This window comes from Trichechus manatus, unplaced genomic scaffold (genome assembly GCF_000243295.1).
Source record: "Trichechus manatus latirostris isolate Lorelei unplaced genomic scaffold, TriManLat1.0 scaffold00147, whole genome shotgun sequence".
Taxonomy (NCBI): domain Eukaryota; kingdom Metazoa; phylum Chordata; class Mammalia; order Sirenia; family Trichechidae; genus Trichechus; species Trichechus manatus.
This window is the reverse complement of record NW_004444083.1, coordinates 174133-192973: the sequence shown is the minus strand read 5'-3', so window position 1 is coordinate 192973 and position 18841 is coordinate 174133. Positions and strand designations below refer to the sequence as shown.

Sequence of the window (18841 nt, the reverse complement as noted above, 5' to 3'; positions counted from 1 at the left end):
ACCCTATAGGACAGAGTAGAACTGCCCCATAGGGTTTCCAAGGAGCAGCTGGTGGATTTGAACTGCTGACCTTTTGGTTAGCAGCCAAGCTCTTAAGCACTGTGCCACCAGGGCTCCATATATAAATGGCAACGGGTTTGGTTTTTTGCTTTTTTTAAATATATACATCTAAGCTAACATTTACTGAGCATTTTATGATGTGCCAAGCATTGTGCTAAGTGCTTTGTACAGATTACCTCATTTAATCTTTTCTCTTTTTTGGAATATTTTATTGTGTTTTAGGTGAAAGTTTACACAGCGAATTAGATTCCCGTTCAACTATATATATATAATATGTGTATGTGTATATATGTATATATACATACCGAAATATAAAAAACCAAACCAAACCCATTGCCGTTGAGTTAATTCTGACTCATAGTGACTATATATTGAAATATTTCACCCCTATGCTAGAGCTACATATGCCTCTAGAATAAAGATAAGAGGACAGAAATATTTCAGGTGGAGAGAGAGAAGCTTACTTTCAGAGACGTTCTTCGGATTTTTCCTATATAAAAACTGGGGGCAGTTTCCTGTATAAAAACCTTCGCTTCACAAATAGTTGCTAAATGAATAAGTGAATGAATGAGAGAATGAATATGGGGCTAAAACTATTTGAGGAGCAATAAGTAATTAACTGCAATAAATAAAATTCCGTTAAAGCAAACAGTCTAACCGTGGGACTCTCTAAATGTTCAGAATAAATCCCAAGTTCTAGTTTTGAGGATGAATCATAGCCCATAGAACCAGACGCCACAACATCAGGTTACTGTGGGGTCCCATGTGTCTTCGCAGAGACCTCAATGCGGTTTCCTAGTCTCAGCCAAAGGGGTGTCATTTCCTCACTTGTAGTACCAAGTTCCCAGTGCCAGCTCCATCCAGCGGATGGTTACAGGAAAAGCCGCTAAAACCCTCGGGAAAGCATCTTCAGTGGCTCTTTAAGAACCATTATCAGCTCCTTCATATCAATGGTTTTCAAACTGTGTTTCAAAGGCTATGGAAGTGCTCTACATGTGTACATGTTCATTACCGTAAACCAACTTATCGACTTATATGGACAGTAGATTTTTGTGCTCAAAGGCATATACTCAAGCTTATAATAAAAAGATATTATATTATGCATATATACATGGAAACCCTGCTGGCATACTGGTTAAGAGCCACGGCTGCTAACCAAAAGTTTGCTAGTTTGAATCCACCAGGCGCTCCTTGGAAATAGTATGGGGCAGTTCTACTTTGTCCTGTAGGGTCACTATGGAATTGACTCAACAGCAACGGGTTTGGTTTTTTGCATTTTTTTTGTATATACATATACGTATATACATATAAGCTAACATTTACTGAGCATTTTATGATGTGCCAAGCATTGTGCTAAGTGCTTTACACAGATTACCTCATTTAATCTTTTCTTTTTTTTGGAATATTTTATTGTATTTTAGGTGAAACTTTACATGGCAACTTAGATTCCCACTCAACAACTGATACACATATTATTCCATGTCTCTGGTTACAATCCCCACAACGTGTCAGCACTCTCCCCATTTCCACCCCACCTTCCCCATTTCCATCCATCCGGTTTCCCTGCCCCTCCTTGCCTTCTCTTCTTTGCTTTTGGGTAAATGTTGACCGTTTGGTCTCATATAGTTGATTCTTTAAAGGAGCATATTCCTCACAGTATCTTAGGGCAAAAGTCTCGGGGGTTCCCTTCGTCTCTATCAGTCCAGTAAGTCTGGTCTTTTTTATGAATCTGAGTATTGCTCTACATTTTTCTCCCATTCTAACAGGGACCTCCTATTGTGTCCTTGGTCAGAACAGTAAGTGGTTGTAGCAGGGCACCATCTAGTACTTTTGGTCTCAGGCTAGAAGAGGCTGTAGTTCTCATGGGCCATTAGTCCTGTGGACTAATTTCTTCCGTGAGTCTTTGGTTGCCTTCACTCTCCTTTGCTCCAGACGGGAAGAGACCAATAGTTGTATCTTAGATGGCCACTCTCAAGCTTTTAAGACCCCAGACGCTACTTACCAAACTAGGATGTAGACCATTATCTTCATGAACTAAGTTATGCCATTTGTTGTCCCACGAGACTATGGTCCTGAGCCCATCAAACCCAGTGAATCAATCCCATGAGGTGTTTGGATGTGTCTAGATGGTATCCCTAACTGTGCCCCCATGTGCTTTATTGTATATATGAATACATATGCAGCACATACAAACATGTATATACATATGCCCACAAATATACCTATATATGCACACACATGTACTCCCATATAGCTTCCTACACCCATATAGCATACATATCTACTTATGTAACCACTGTCATATTTTTTGCTTGTTATTACTGTTGCGAGATTGTATATGTTACAGCATTTACTGTAGCTGTCCTTTATTCTTGTGTACTTCTCAGTGTCTTCCTTTACTTGGTCAAGTTGTGCTGACTTCTTCCATATTGTGTATTGCCTTTCCTAAAGATAACAGCCTTGGAAACAATATGGGGCAGTTCTACTCTGCCCTATGGGGTCACTATGAGTCATAGTTGACTTGGCGGCAATGGGTAATCTTTTCAATAACCTTCTAAAGCACCTGTCATGGATTGAATTGTGTCCCCCTAAAATATGTGTCAACTTGACTAAGCCATGATTCCCAGTATTGTGTGGTTGTCTTCCATTTTGTGATTTGATGTAATTTTCCTATGTGTTATAAATCCTAATCTCTGTCTGTGGTTAATGACACAAGATTAGGTTATGTTAAAGAGGATTAGGGTGGGATGCAACACCCTTACTCAGGTCACATCCCTGATCATATGTAAAGGGAGTTTCCCTGGGGTGTGGGCTGCATCATCTTTTATCTTACAAGAGATAAAAGGAGAGAGAAGCAAGCAGAAAGATAAGGTCCTCCTACCACCAAGAATGAAGAACCAGGAGGGGAGCAGGTCTTTTGGATCCGGGGTCCCTGTACTGAGAAGCCCCTAGACCAGGGGAAGATTGATGACAAGCACCTTCCCCCAGAGCTGATAGACAGAGAAAGCTTTCCCCTAGAGCTGGTGCCATGAATTCGCACTTCTAGCCTCCTAGACTATGAAAGAATAAATCTCTGTTTGTTAAAGCCATCCACTCGTGGTATTTCTGTTACAGCAGCACTAGATAACTAAGACAGTATCCATTCTTACGATCCCCATTTTGCAGATAAGAAACAGAGGCCTAGGTGGGTTAAGTGACTTGCCCAAAGTTATACAGCTGATAAGTGGTAATAAAACCCAAATTCCAAACTGTAACTTTGAACCTTCTTCTAACATTGCTGTAAATATGTCATTTATTAGGAGGATTGCAGTTCTGTACTTACAAAGAAAAAAAACCAGGTTGTATCAGGTTCACTGAAATAAAATTGTACAAATAAGTACTGCGGATCTGTGGAACTCCACTACCTGTTGATACAGGAAATTGTGGCTGGGAACATATTTTGCAGAACAGATATGCAAACCTGTGCTGTCTGAAGCCAATTTTAACCTACTCCCTGAGAGAGGACACCCTAACTGTGCTCTAGATTTGCTTCTTGAAAAGTCTCTACATGTTTGTGGATTTTGTTGCAATTTCATTAACGTGAACAAGGCTGAAGGAGAAAATGATTATTCTGTGACTCACACCCAGTTCTGCAGGTGTTAAATGAGCGGATGTTAGTCAGTTGTTAACATTTGCTCTGTTCACTTACGTCTGTAGGTAACCTCCCTATCTTCTGTGTCTCATAAGGGAAAAAGAGCTAATATTTAGAATCAGGCGTGGGAAATTTAATTTCACTCTATCAGGAAAGCCACCTACAATTGTTAGGTTGGTTTCCACACTTCAGGCACATTTAATATCTTGTATTAAAAAGTATTTGCCGGAGTGTAGTGGGGAGGAGGGTGGAGAAGACCAAAGAATGGAATGTTTTTAATGGGTCTCTTTGCTCCACAATTAAATTCATTTTCAAAACGTCCAACGGAAACACTGAAAATCCAGTTAAAAAATAAACGTGCTTACCAGCCGCCACGCCGAATGTAATGAAGAGACAGTGCACGCTTGCGGCGTAGGCACTCAGCACCCAGCCAAGGGCGTTTATCACGCCGCCGACGAACGCGGTCCAGCGGCACCCACACGTGTTGATGAACAAGCCAATGAACGGCCCTGTCACAGAACAGCGACAAAGGACTTGACGGCTGGGATTTTATTTTCATTCTTTCTTAGTAAGTGCTCATATGACGACAAAGAATAAAACATTACTAGAGCCGTTATGTAAACATTGCTTTACATACAAAAACCTTCTAGCATGCAAAGATGGACTTAAATAATTTCATCGGAGAGTACAAGGTTCTAGGTTTTCCAGGAAGGAGGACCTGAAGTAAATAAACAAACTGGTCCACTCTTGTCCAAAACGGAAGTCGTAAACTAGAGGTCTAAGATGGACTAGGAAGAAAGGCCTGGCATCTACTTCTGAAAATTAACCATTGAAAACCTTATGGATCACAACAGAATATTGTCTGAGATAGTGCTGGAGGATGAGCTCCCCAGGTTGGAAGGCACTCAAAACATAGTGGCCGCAGCAACGCACTCGAGCATACCAACGATTGTAAGGATGGCTCAAGACTGGGCAACATTTTGTTCTGTGTACATAAGGTTACCATGAGTCGGCGCCAACTCAGCGGCAACTAACGACAACAAACTAGGAGTCTAGAGGTTATATCCAACCTGACGATGTGTTTTGTTTGTCCCAAAGTTTAAAAAGTGTTTTAATAAATAAAAAAAAATAAAAAGTGTTTTCAATCAGCTGCTAACAATTAAAAGTTAAGAGAGTTCACAGAAAATATGGTGGCAACACAGACTGCTTTCCCACAAAGCCAAAACCAGCTGGAGCCACGTAGCGGCTATCCCCATTTAGCTGGGTCATGCCCTATTTGGTTTGCCACAGTCTCCACCCTTCCCTCTTGCCTTACACCTGGCTTCCTGCCCTCATTTACCTTACTCATTTGGCCTCTGTAGATCATTGAGTTTTCGACCTAAAAGGAGTTCAGAAAGGGGGTTCTCAGGACTGCTGTGCTTCAAGCAGGGATTCTCTAGACTGTTTTCATGAGGACACCTAGATGCAAACAAAGCTGAAAAGCACTCTTAGTCACTGCTCTGCACATACCTCAGCGCCTGCTGACTCTCCCAGTCCCTGACTGGACCCCTCAGGCTATCAGCTATGGCACCATGTGGGGATTCAGGAATATACTTCCATGTGGCAATATTCACAGCAAAGTGTTATATGATACATATGCTGATAGCTTACTTCACAATGACACTGTTTTTTAATTGTCAACCCTCTTTGTTTTCTTTCTGATTCTGTGGTAATTTCCAATGCCACTGAGGCTTCATGATGACCTTGCGATCAACGCTTCCTGGTTCAGGCTCAAATAGCCATTCCGATTCTCGCACGTACAGTATGGGACTCTACTCACTATTCGGTAAGATGACACATTGTAAACATCATCTTATTTTTGATCATTATTATTTTATAGAGTTATGAAATCCTATATTCAAGTGGGAGTATTTCAGGTTAAAAACTTGCTGAACTCTAAGGAGCTCCACCTTTTTAGCCCAAACTGCAATAAAATTTTACTTTAAAGTTCCAACTATATTCACGTTCAGTCCGCTAGTGAGTTTGTCTAATGGTTTTGAGAGGTCCAATCCTACAAATTATGAAGACAAACTTACTAATATAATTAACCTGTTGCATTACAGAAAATAATTCAGTAGATTGGAGCCCTCGTGGCACGGTGGTTAAATGCTACGGCTGCTAACTAAAAGGTTGGCAGTTCGAATCCACCAGCCGCTCCTTGGAAACCCTATGGGGCAGTTCTACTCTGTCCTATAGGGGTCGCTATGAGTCAGAATCGACTCGACAGCAACTGGTTTGGTTTTTTTGTTTAAATCTCTTAAAATAGACTTACTGTATTATATACTTTATATGTAAATATATACTACATATTATCTATTTATAACACAAATACATCATATTTACATTAAATGAATAATATATTACAAATTTGTAACACATAAATACATAACATACATTATTTATGTGTTATAAATACGTCATGTACTTATATATTGACAAATAAGCATATTATATACACAATGTATAAAGCAAGCACATTAACATAAACATCTAAGGGAATCACTGGAGGCAACTGAAATTCAGGAGTGATAAGCTGAAGATGTTTCTTTGATTCCTGTACAATGATTTTTATTTTTCTAAACCCATGACCAGTTGACCACGTGCAGCTCTGATGAGTGGGTAAAAAGGAGAAAAATGCATGACTTGTCGGTTTGCTGTTAATGGCCCTTTTAAGACAGGAAAGGTCAACAGATCACAATTCAGTTGTTGTTAGGTGCCACTGAGTCGCTTCTGACTCATAGCGACCCCGTGTACAACAGAACAAAACACAACCCGGTCCTGTGCCATCCTCACAATCGTTATGCTTGAGCCCATCGTTGCAGCCACTGTGTCAATCCATCTCGTTGAGGGTCACTGGCCCTCTACTTTACCAACAATTCAGTAGCATGATTATATTTTACAGAAAGGGCTCAGAAGCTAGATTTCTTGACATACTGAATGTTTATGTAACCTTACATTAAATGGCGTTTGATGAAATAAAAGGGGGCGATTCCAAAGTGGGTGCAATTGTTCCTGTCTGCAGGAATTTGTGCGTCAGGAAGAGGTATTAATTGCTTTACTGACAGGAACGTTACGCTGATAACTGTGTCTGGTTCTTAGATGCTGAAACTCTTGCCCCATGCATGCTGGGTCTTGGGACATTCTGTGATTTGCAGATGGGCAAGTCAGACCCAGAAATACAGAGACTCCTCCGTAATTACAAAATAAAATGTAAAAAGTCAAGCCCAAGCTCTCTAACTCTGTTTTGTTTTCTGACTATGGTTTACTGATGGTCAGCTGGCATCTCCAGGATCCAAGTGCCACTTGAACGAAATGAACAGAACTCCCCACACAATCTTCGGAGAGCAAGCTGATAATAAATTTGAGATAATATATTCTGATCTGAATTTTCCAACCACCCTTTTGCGATGACTCACACTTTTCTAGAGAAATGCAACACTTTGTAAGGAGATGATACACATTATCAGGCTTTCTCCTCTCCAGAAGGAATCTGAACCTTGGCCCACTTCCATGTAATAAAGTATCACACTGCGGCAGGTGCGGGGTGAACACTCGCAGGAAGTTATCACTTTTTTGCCTATCCCGGCATCTGATAGGTTGGAAAAACTGAGGTGAGGAGATGAGCAGTCTTGTGGATGAAACTTGGCAGCTGAAAGCAGATAGTTCTTTGAACCCCAGGTCACCTGGAGTAACCCCTCACTATGGGAAAGTTACCAGTTGCCATCGAGTCAGCTCCACCCAGATCCCCCCCCATCTGTGTCGGAGTAGAACTGTGCTCCATAGTGTTTTTAATGGCTGATTTTTTTTGGAAGTAGATTGCCAGGGCTTTCTTCTGAGGTGCCTCTGGGTGGACTCAAACCTCCAACCTTTCAGTTAGCAGCTGAGCATATTAACCATTTGCACCACTCACGGATGGTAAAGAGGACCCTCTAAATCAATGGTTCTCTGCCTTGGCTGAACATTGGATTCAGCTGAGAGCGTCATAAAAGAGGAAAACAGTCCTGATGCTTGGGTCCCATCCCAAGCGATTCTGATGTAATGGGCCGGGTGCAACCTGGACATCAGGATTTTTAAAAGCTCCCCAGTTGGTTCTGATGCACAGCTAAGAGTGAGAACCGGGTCTCTAAATCTATTTATAGCAAGTGAATTATCCCTTGCAGAGTCGATGGATTCCCCTAACAATATGGCCAAGAATTATTCCAAGAGCTATCACAGGGGCTGCTGTAGATATGAATCAGGAGATGGCATTTTGTTAAAAGTTGGATCTTCTGCAGGAATCTACAAATCCACGCTAGTAAAGAATCAAACCATGTGTATTTATTGGTTTTACCATGTGCAAGAAAGAGATGACATTCAGCTACTGTAACATAACTCATGACTTATTTTCAATTTAAAAAAGGTAACCCAAATGTGCTGATGACACTTAGAAAGTAAGAATAATTGACATGTATTCACTTCATCAGATCTTGTTTGATGTAGCGGCAGGCAGAGTGTCACAGTGGTAATTTTGGAGCCCAATGGACCAGGTCTGAAGCCTGTCCCACCCTTACTGGCTGTTCTAAATTACTTAATCTCTCTCTGAGTCTTGCATGTTCTTCGTTTATAGGAGAGAGATGATGGTCTGGCCTCCAGGGTTGTTTTGGGATCAAATGAGCTCCTGGCGTGTAGTAAGCACTCAATAAAGGAGACCTGGTGGCTGCTTTCTGGCTTGGTAAAGAGCGCTCATGTTGCTCAGCATATCTGCACCACCTTGTACTAGGAAGCTTAAGATAATGAACAGTAATTTAGAGTCATAATAGATGGAATAAAAGATCTTTCATTTATAGAACTATGTGCCCCACTGTGTTCTGATTTCTGAGCCCCAGGTCAGCAGCTTTCCCTGTAGAAAGCTTAGCTTACAATCTGAAATTCCACGGCCCAGAATTCGGGAGCTACGGGATTCCGGACACAGTTACAACCACATGTCGCCATCAGTATGAGCGAGGTGTTCATATTTTGAGGTCATCTTCAAAACCATACCTAGTAAGTTCAGGCCTGGTTTCCACTCCTTAATTCTGTGGAACTCATGAAATATAAAAATAATACCGAAGACAGCCTTATTGGGTTGTTTGGAAAATACTGGGATACTTCATTTCCTGGCCTTTTTCTGGATCTTCTTTTTTGCTGCATGTATGCACGTCTTAGGTTGAGTCTAGAAAAGATTTCCTAGCCCTTAAAAATATACATTAAAAAAGAAGTAGCTGAGTTTTAAGTGTTATGGAAGCAAAGTTTTCCTTTACTAACTTATTGAGAAGGTAGAATCACATCCAACATAAAACTAGAACATCCTCTACGTCAAAGTAAATCTGTTTTTAAATCTATTTTAAATCTTGCACTTTAAATCTATTTGCATTTTTCACAGTTTGAACAAGGCTGATGCAGGGTTAAAAGAGTCAGTTCAATAATTTTACAGCCAAAAAAGATTTATCAACAATTCTCTGACACACATAATGGTGCCCTTATTTTAATTTTAAAACTAGGTAAGTTTTAATTTCTTTTGGTAAATACACGCAGACCCACAATACACATCTGGAGAAATAACTCCCTAGCACTACCGCTGTTGTCTGTATCATCAAAAATAACATTGATTGAAGGTCAGCAAAGATCAACGAAATCTCTTAATTGGATTCAAGCAATTAATTACTAATGTAGAAATCACTGAAACGGCATATACTCCATCGAACACACATATGCCTGTCATACACATAGTCTCACAAGCCCAGAGAAAGATCCAGTATAAAATACAGCATGAATACTTTAAATCTAAAAAAAAAATTAGATGTAAAAGCACAGCTTTTACTTTCAAGGAAGCAAACAGTAGGGTATGGTAGTAGTCACCTCAAAGGATTAAGAGAATTAAATAAAATCAAATGAAATATTAAAAAAAGCAAAAACCCAAACCCATTGCCATCAAGTCGATTCCAACTCATAGGACATATAGGACAGAGTAGAACTGCCCCATAGGGTTTCTAAAGCTGTAATCTTTACCAAAGCAGACTGCCACATCTTTCTCCCCCAGGGTTGCTGGTGGGTTCAAACCACTGACCTTTGGGTTGGCAGCCGAGCGCTTAACCACTGCACCACCAAACCCGTTGCCAGTCGAGTCAATTCCGACACATAGCGACCCTACAGCACAGAGTAGAACTGCCCATAGGGTTTCCAAGGCTGTAAATCTCTACGGAAGCAGACTGTCACATCCTACCTCTTTCTCCTGGAGTAGCTAGTGGATTCAAACCGCCGACCTTTCAGTTAGCGGTCAACTGCGTCAACCACTATGCCACCAGGGCTCCTAGCCATAATAGCACGCTGTATTTATAATGACTTTCTAGTATAGTATCTCCAGGTACATAAGAATTGTTTTCATGGATTGCTGTGAGTTTAGGTTTAACTAGAAAAATACAAGACTATATTATTATTCCTCCCTGTTAGCTACATCAAGAATCTTTCTAAGCTATTTTTAGGAAGCTAGGTTTTTAAATAATGTATGATGAATAATTTAAATTAGAAACATCAGAACTGTGAAATAGGATTGTTACTTGACTTTTACACTGTTTGCTAGGTCCCCGGGGGGTACAAACAGTTTGTGCTCAGCTACTAACCTAAAGGTTGGCAGCTCAAACCCACCCAGTGGCACCATGGAAGAGAGACCTGGCGACCTGCTGTAAAGATTACAGCCAAGAAAACCCTATGCAGCGATTCTACTCTGTAACACACGGGGCCACCATGACTCAGAATTGACTCAGTGGCAACAGGTTCGGTTTGGCATAGTATTTGCTCTAAAATTTTTATTCATTTAAAATATCCATAAATGTTAAATAAACAGATGTTTATAATAATGATAGAGAATGAATTAGAACAGTTTAGAAAACCGAATTTGGGGCAAAGGAGAGTTTTCACAATGATCCTTTTTTCAAATCCTCCAAATGATTTCAAAATCCAGATAGAAATTTCACCAACATCTAATATCCAATGTTTCAACAATATAAAACATTACTAGAGCATGGGTCTCTAGGAGTCAGAATCGACTCAATGGCAACTAAAGACAACAAAAATAGAGAGGGGGAATTCTCAGAATCATTCACGTTTACAACAGGTCACGTGTGAACATACCCACAATCAAGGTGATGCCCATACTGAGGGAGCTGACCCAGGCCGTGAGGCCGCGGCTCTGGTGGAATTCTTCAAGCCACTCCACGTTGAGCACCCCTAGGGCCATCTGGGAGCCCATGATGAGGATGTGCACAAAGAAGGAGGAAAGGACAATCACCCAGGCCCATCCGCCGTCAATGTCTGGGTGGGGTTTAAGTGTCTTCTTATCCTTGGGGTCATCTTCAAACTCATACCCAATGTTTTCATGACTTGTATACATTTTCCAAGATTTTCTGAAATATATTTAGCAAATAATTTCATTGAACATAAAGACAAAATGCATCCTTTATCTTTTTTTAACAGCTCTACCTCTCCCTCATCACATCAGACCTTCAGATGAATCTTTGTCATTATGCTGATTTGGGAATACTCCTCATTCCAAGTAGGCTCAAGTGTAACATCGATTGTGAGGATGGCGCAGGACCGGGCAGTGTTTCGTTCTGTTGTACACGGGGTCGCTATGAGTCGGAACCAACTTGATGGCACCTAACAACAACAACACAAGTGTTTTTAGGAAACCTGTTTCATTTTTACACGTAAAGCATAAGTTTCATCCTGTGTGGTAAGTATTGCAATCCCTATTTTTGAGAAATAGAAGTAGACTCAGAGAAGGGAAGTGACTTTCCCAAAGTCTCATGCCAGGAAATAGTACAGCCAGATTGCAAACTGGGATTTGGACTCAGCTATTCCTGACTACAAAGCCCATATGCTGTGTCCCTTGCAGAGATGGATACTGACAGGTAGCAAGAAAGATGTTAGGGAAGGAAGACACTTGTCTCAGGCAGCCTTTCAGGGTGGTTTTGCCTTGTTGGGACCTTCATGGATAAGAACCAGCATAAATCTGATCCCCACTTTCCCACTTCATAATCTCTGACACCAGCCGCCCACATGGCACCTTCTCTGACCCTAGCCACCCACAGCTAGAGCAGATCTCACAAGTTAAAAGGACACTGTCCTGCAGAGTGCCAAATAGGCAGAGGCCAGCTGCAAGTTTGGGGAGTCCACATGACACTCCAAACTTCTGACTTGATGGCCAAAGATTCAGGGTTTTCCCACTACCCTGTTAGGATGCCAGCCACTAGCTCGGGGGCCTCCCCTGGGAACCCTCACTTTCACCTGCTGGCTCCCACTCCTCCTTTGGGTTTGATAATTCACTGGAAGGACTCACAGAACTCACAGAAAACACTCTAGTTAAGACTACAGATTTATTACAGTAAAAAGATACAAATCAGGATCATCATAAGGAAGAGATGGATGGGTGAGGTCTGGGAGGGCTCCCAAGGCAAAGCTTCCATGTCCCAAAGAGGGCGTGTCACCTCCCTTCACAACCAGGAAGCTTTGAGACCTTCTGTGTTCAGAGCTTTCAATCAGCCCCTGATGATTGAGCCGTCATTGCACAAGTGTGATAGGCTACATCTTGTCTCCTGAGTTAGTTGACATTGGCCTACCAGGTGAGTCTTTTCTACTCTGGCCAGCTCCCAGTCGTTAGCATAAATCTTTAGGTATGGTCTGGAGGTTTCAGATAAAGGCATCTCAGTTACTCCCAGGGTTATTTCACAGCAATCAAGGATCAAGGCCAAACTTGTTTTCCCTGTCGGAAGATCTGGTTCTCGATTTTGTGGATCCAAGTGTTCAATTTATTCAGTACAGCCGGGGTGGGTGAGCCTCAGGGGGATGACTGATAAAGTAGAAGGCCAATTTCTTATTTTACGATGGGAGATACAGCTTTCTTAATACTGGTAATACTTGTGTCTGATATACAAGACACATACATTTACCACTCCACCCATACCCATTGTCTTAGTCATCTAGTGCTTCTCTAAACAGAAATACCACAAGTGGATGGCTTTAACAAAGAGAAATTTATTTCTTCACAGTAAAGTAGGCTAAAAGTCCAAATTTTGTGCATCAGCTCCAGGGTAAGTCTTTCTCTCTCTGTCGGCCTTCTCATCAATGTTCCCTCGGACGAGGCGCTCCTCTGTGGAGGGACCCCGGGTCCAAAGGACACGCTCTGCTCCTGGCACTGCTTTCTTGGTGGTAGAGGTCCCCGATTCTCCACTTGCTTACAAGAGATAAAAGGAGGTGCAGGCCACACCTCAGGGAAACTCGCTTTACGTTGGATCAGGGATGTGACCTGGGTTAGGGTGGTGTTACAATCCCATCCTAATCCCCTTTCATGTAAAATTACAATCACAAAATGGAAGACTACAGCACAACACTGGGAATCATGGCCTAGCCAAACTGATACACATAATTTTGGGGGGACACAATTCAATCCATGACACCCATCCCAGCATTACCCTGGGAAACTGAATTAGTTACTAGAAAATTACTTGGAAAATAGGAAATCAGACTAAAGGAACTTGGATATTATAGTGATGAACAGGCTGCTTATGTAGGCAAGGGCTAGATCATGCGGGCCTTGTGTGCCAGCTAAGGAACTGGGAGTTTATGTTGCACATTATGAACAATCATTTATACAAGGAAGAGAAATTACGCGACTTGGGCTTTGCATAGATACTTCTCTCAAGATGTTCTGATGAGAGTCGGGAGACTTGATGGGAGCTGAACCAGTTGCTGAAGCCTCCGGGTAGCAAACAGTTAAGCACTCAACTACTAGTCAAAAAGTTGGCAGTTCGAACCTACCCAGAGGTACCTCGGAAGACAGGCCTGTCAGTCTGCTTCTGAAAGGTCACAGCTTTGAAAATCCTACGGAGCAGTTCTACTCCGCACACATGAGGTCGCCATGAATTGGAAGCAACTGGATGGCAAACAGTTTGGTTTGGTTTCATTCTCTTTATAATTAATTGTCTTAGAACAAATAAGAAAATGATTATCATTTTATTGTATTGATTATTACATAATTACTGACTTTTCTTTTATCCCTAGCCGCTCTTAAAATCCTCTCTTTATCTTTGGTTTTGTAAGTTTGATTATAATATGTCTTGGTGACTTTCTTTTGGGATCTACCTTATGTGGGGTTCGATGAGCATCTTGGATAGATATCTTCTCATCTTTCATGATATCAGGGAAGTTTTCTGTCAACAAATCTTCAACAATTTTCTCTGTATTTTCTGTTATTCCCCCCTGTTCTGGTACTCTAATCACTCGTAGGTTATTTGAAAGTATTTTTGTTGCAATGGAGGAGGGGTATTTAAAAATGATTCATTCTGGGTATCACATACTAGGCACATCTCCAAATGTGGGGCTTTTCTCAACCGAGCTCTGATGCCTAGGGACAGGAGAGAGAAGCAGATTCTAGCAAACTACTGCTCACCGCCCACTTCTGTACAGCTCATGAGCTAAGAATTTTTTTTACCCTTTCAAAGTCTATGGGGCCTACAAAAGCTAAAACATCTACTATCTGGCCCTTTACAGAAAAAGTTTGTCCACCCCTGGACAGTAGCATTGGTTCTGGCCAGGGGTGTGTTGGGTGGGATTGCCGGGGAGAAATGGGTGTAAGGAACCAAGGGTGGTGGTAGGAGAACAGTTTAATAGGGCTCATCCTGACCCCTTCCATTCTCTCACATCTCCTTCTCCTTATTGAAAGACTGCCACATCTTTTTCCCACGGAGCCGCTGGTGGGTTTGAACCGCTGACCTTTCAGTTAACAGCTGAGCGCTTAACCACTGTGCCACCGGGGCTCCTTTTCAATAAAGATTACAGCCAAGAAAACCCTATGGAGCAGTTCTACCCTGTGACACATGCCGTGAGTTGGAGCTGACTCTGTGGCAAAGGGTTTTGTGTTTTTGGTAACTCAGTGCTTTTCCCTGGGGATAGAAAGGGATGCGGCAGCCCCGGGGCAGAGTAGACATTTCAGAAGGGCCTGCCTAGAGGAGAAGCTGAGAAAGGGCTCAGAAGGGACAGCTGTCTTCCTTCTGTCCTTGCTAGTTATGTGTAGAATCCCAAGAAGGCAAAAAGAGGAGACTCAGGTAGCTTGACAAGAAAGGGGTGTGAATGACCCACATGAGAAATAACATCATGTCACACCCAGGGGACAATGCTCAGCTATGCTTAACAAGATAAAAACAACACAGCTCGGCATTTCCTAAAGTCCATTTGTCGTTGTTGTTGGGTGCCACTGAGTTGGTTCCAACTCATAGCGACCCTGTGTAACAGAAAGAAACACTGCCCAGTGCTGCGCCATCCTCACAGTTGTTATGCTTGAGCTCATTGTTGCAGCCAATGTGTCAATGCATCTCCTTGAGGGTCTGCCTCTTTTTCACTGACCCTCTACTTTACCAAGCATGAAGAGAAGCTTGGAAATAATAATTTATTATGATTATTTTTATTTTTTTGTTTATTGTAGTTTAAGCGAAAGTTTACATTTCAAGTTAGTTTCTGATACAATAATTCATACATACATTGTTATGTGACCCTAATTGCTCTCCCTATACTGTGACAGCACTCTCCTCCCTTCCACTCCTGATTTCCCATGTCCATTCAACGCAATAATAATTTTTTTCAAAGTTGTAGTTTTTCAACTCATGGATTGACATGTTAAGGACTTTTCTAAAGCAACGTTAAGAACTTCTACACACTAACCAGATGATTTATTTTGTGGATTAAGAAATGTAGCTGCATTGAACTGCTCTTGACATTTCCCATTTATTTATTCATAAACAAATGACAGTGAATTGCATCTAATCGGACAAGTTTTATTCAAGAGGCACAACCAAGCATGTAGGATATAGTATCAAAGGCAGAGGAGTGGTGGGGGCAGAGGTAATAGAAGCTCAATCAGATCTTCAGGAAGTCCCTGCAGATCTCCTGGGCAATAGAGTCTTTTGCATTTCACACCTAAATCTCTCTAAAAGTACTTACAGTTTTGACTAATCACAGTTAACCTATTGTTAACCAGGTTGTTCAACTAAAATAAACAGAAGACAACAGAAAAATGAACGTTTATTCTCTCCACCCCACATTTTACTTTTAGGATTTCTACATTTATATAGGCGCCCCAGTGGCATGGTGGTTAAGAGCTTGGCTGCTAACCAAAAGGTTGGCAATTCGAATCCACCAGCCGCTCCTTCGAAACCTTGTGGGACAGTTCTACTCTGTTCTATTCTGTTATGAGTCGGAATCGACTGGATGGCAACGGGACGTTTATATAACTAATCTAAAATATAACATACTCGTTTTAGTACTATAATGCTATGCTACTCCTGGAGAGACAGCAAAATAGGAGAGGGTATCCTCACCCTTCTGCCCCCAGGCTCAATGCCTTTCTCCTTCGTGTGGCCTTCAAGCAGAAAACCAAAAAATCAGTGGCCGGGGAGTGGATTCTGACTCCAAGTGACCTCATGTGTGTCCGAGTAGGACTGTGCTCCATAGAGTTTTCAATGGCTGTGACCTTTTGGAAGTAGATTCCCAGGGCTTTCTTCTGAGATGCCTCTGGGTGGACTTGAACCAACCTTTCAGTTAGCAGCCGAGCACTTAACCATTTGTGCCACATTTTTCACATCATGACACACATGTAAAGTGACAACATGTGTGTAGCACACTGCGGTAAATAGAGGCAGTGGTGTGGGGCTTCTGCTAAGGGTCAATATGTAAAATGTGACCCAATCTAGGCACACCTTTTGGAAGCTCAGCCATATAACATCAGGGCCTCTCCCTGAAGAAAGCGAAGGAAGGAAATGGGAAGATTATCCCTTTCAAGGTCCGATTATTTTCTGCTTTGAATTTTTTTTTTTTGGATACCATGTGTTTTCATTAATGGAAGCATGCTGAATCATGGAGAGTGTTTAAATTTTTGGTTGGTAATATGGATTTTGAGAAATATTATCTGGCACTACGTGATGACCACAGAACTTGTAAGGTTCTCGAACCTTATAATCAGCGGTCTCCTGTCTTTACCACCAGACCTTGTTTGCTGATGTTTTTTGTGGCACTTTCCGTTAGATTACATGGGGGAACCTCTGGTTTTGCAAATATGACACACACACAAAAAAACCCCAAAATCAAACCCACCAGGGCTCCCCAATCATATTACACAGGAAACCATAAATATGCTTACAAGGTTTATCTAGGGGTACAAAAGCCAAAAGAGACAAAGTTTTTTACCCAATCACACTTCCTGGTTGCACTACCTGATTTGCAAGCCTCATATCCCAGCTATTTTGCTTCAACTAACATTTTTTTCACCTTTCATCATTATGCAAGTCCCCACTGGAGGGCAGCAAGTACGTTCAGTGGTGAAAGTATACTACCGAAGAATCTGAGAGCCAGAAAAAGTGGGTGGTACATCGTCTGTACCACAGAACATGAAAGAGATTTATAGGACCAAATGGCATTGGTCCCATTCTTCCATTCTCCCCAAACATGAGGTCATAAATGGCAAACAAGAAGTCATAAATGGGAAAAATAAAACAACACACACAGGCTATGAATCAGGGGTCAGTTACATATTTATGTGGCTAGAGTCCGCAATGAAAATAACTTAGGTCCTGCTGGAGTGTATCAGAAATTAAAACTAAATTAAATTTTCTACATCTCTGTTATGGGAGTAATTTTTACAAGAAAGTTGCTTTTTTATTTGGTGATTGTGATTGAATTAGCATGCAGTGAGTGCATTATAAATGAGACACAAAGTGAGAAAGAGCCAAGTAAAACTAAAATCACAATCTTCCCAAAAGGTGGACACAGCATGTTGGCAGCAAGTTCTTCCCTAGATGCAGCTATGTTCAACTTGACTCTCCAGACACTTTTGCCTTCTAGACCTGGTGTTTATAAGAAATCTTGAGTCTTTCTTGTTGGCACACCTGAGGCCAACAGGCTGAAGAGGCTGGAGCAAAGAAGGCTGGGGAGGCTGAGCTAGTGTAGTGAAGAGGCACAAGAGAAACAGGGAACCCCAGCTAGGTTCACAGTGAATTAGGAGAACCAAATATATAAATGGAATCCTGGGTGCTGCAAAGGGTTAACCCATTCAGCAGCTAACCAAAAGGTTGGTAGTTCAAGTCTACCCAGAGTCACCTCAGAAGAAAGGCCTGGCGATCTACTTCCAAAAACTCAGCCATTGAAAACCCTTTGGAGTACAGTTCTACTCTGACACACATAGGGTTGTCATGAGTTAGAAGCGATGGGCAGCAAAACATAAAAGGTGTCTCTGGGCCAAGAACTGTGCTGGGTGGCATCTCCGCAATGCTCCTGTCCATTTAATATGAATGTCCCCATTTCACAGATGAGGAAGCTGAGGCTATTTGTCAAATGGGTGTAATGAGGCTTAGAGAAGTTAAACCAGTAGATGGTAGAGCCCATATTTGGACCTCAGCCTGCTGGATTCCAAAGCCTATTTTAACCTCCAATTCCTGCTCCCCCCTCGCCCGCGCCACACACACACACACAATCACAAAAAAGACAAACAGAAAGAAATCTTTCTAATCCCAATAATGATCCTCATTCATTTTTGCTTTCGAACCTGAATCCACTTTTCCGCGGGAAGGAAACGGCTTCATTAGTAGGCAGAGTTGAGATCCTAAAACATCATCATGGCCTTGGTGGCGTTTGGCCCGGAAATGGCTGTCCTGGCTCTCGCCCCATTTTCATGTCACCTTTTCTCCCTGGAGGAGCTAGGATCGGAACTGCTCCAGGGACACTAGCATCTGCTCGTTCTGGGCTGGCTTCGTGCCCTCCGCGTCCTACCCGCCCCACGGCCAATGCACCCCGCACCTCCAGGCACCTCGACACGCACGGCGCTTTTGGAGCCAGGCAGCTCCGCAGGGAAGCCGAGCTGTTCCCAGTGCCGGCAGACTGCGCGCGGAGGCGTACGGCACCCCAGTGACTCCTTGCCGCAGCCCCCGTCTCCCCCTCTCCGCTCAGTCACTGCCCATTGCGAGTCTCCAACTGGAGCCGGCAGCCAGGCCGAGGCGCGAGGCAGAGCGCGGGGCCGGGCGCGCCTCCAGCGGCATGGACGCCGGGGCG

General features: G+C 42.4%; 1 protein-coding gene across 1 annotated transcript in view; it reads right to left on the bottom strand.

The window, feature by feature from the left end:
* SLC16A14 (solute carrier family 16 member 14) overlaps positions 1-12831 on the bottom strand; it is a 31642-nt gene extending 18811 nt beyond the window's left edge. Inside the window, exons 1-3 of the mRNA XM_004385839.2 lie at positions 11249-12831; positions 10880-11151; positions 4057-4200 (exon numbers count right to left, since the gene is read on the bottom strand). Of these exons, the coding sequence (XP_004385896.1) occupies positions 4057-4200; positions 10880-11138 (403 nt within the window). The 5' untranslated portion in view covers positions 11139-11151; positions 11249-12831. The remainder of the gene's footprint in view (positions 1-4056; positions 4201-10879; positions 11152-11248) is intronic.
* Between the last annotated feature and the right edge of the window lie 6010 nt (positions 12832-18841).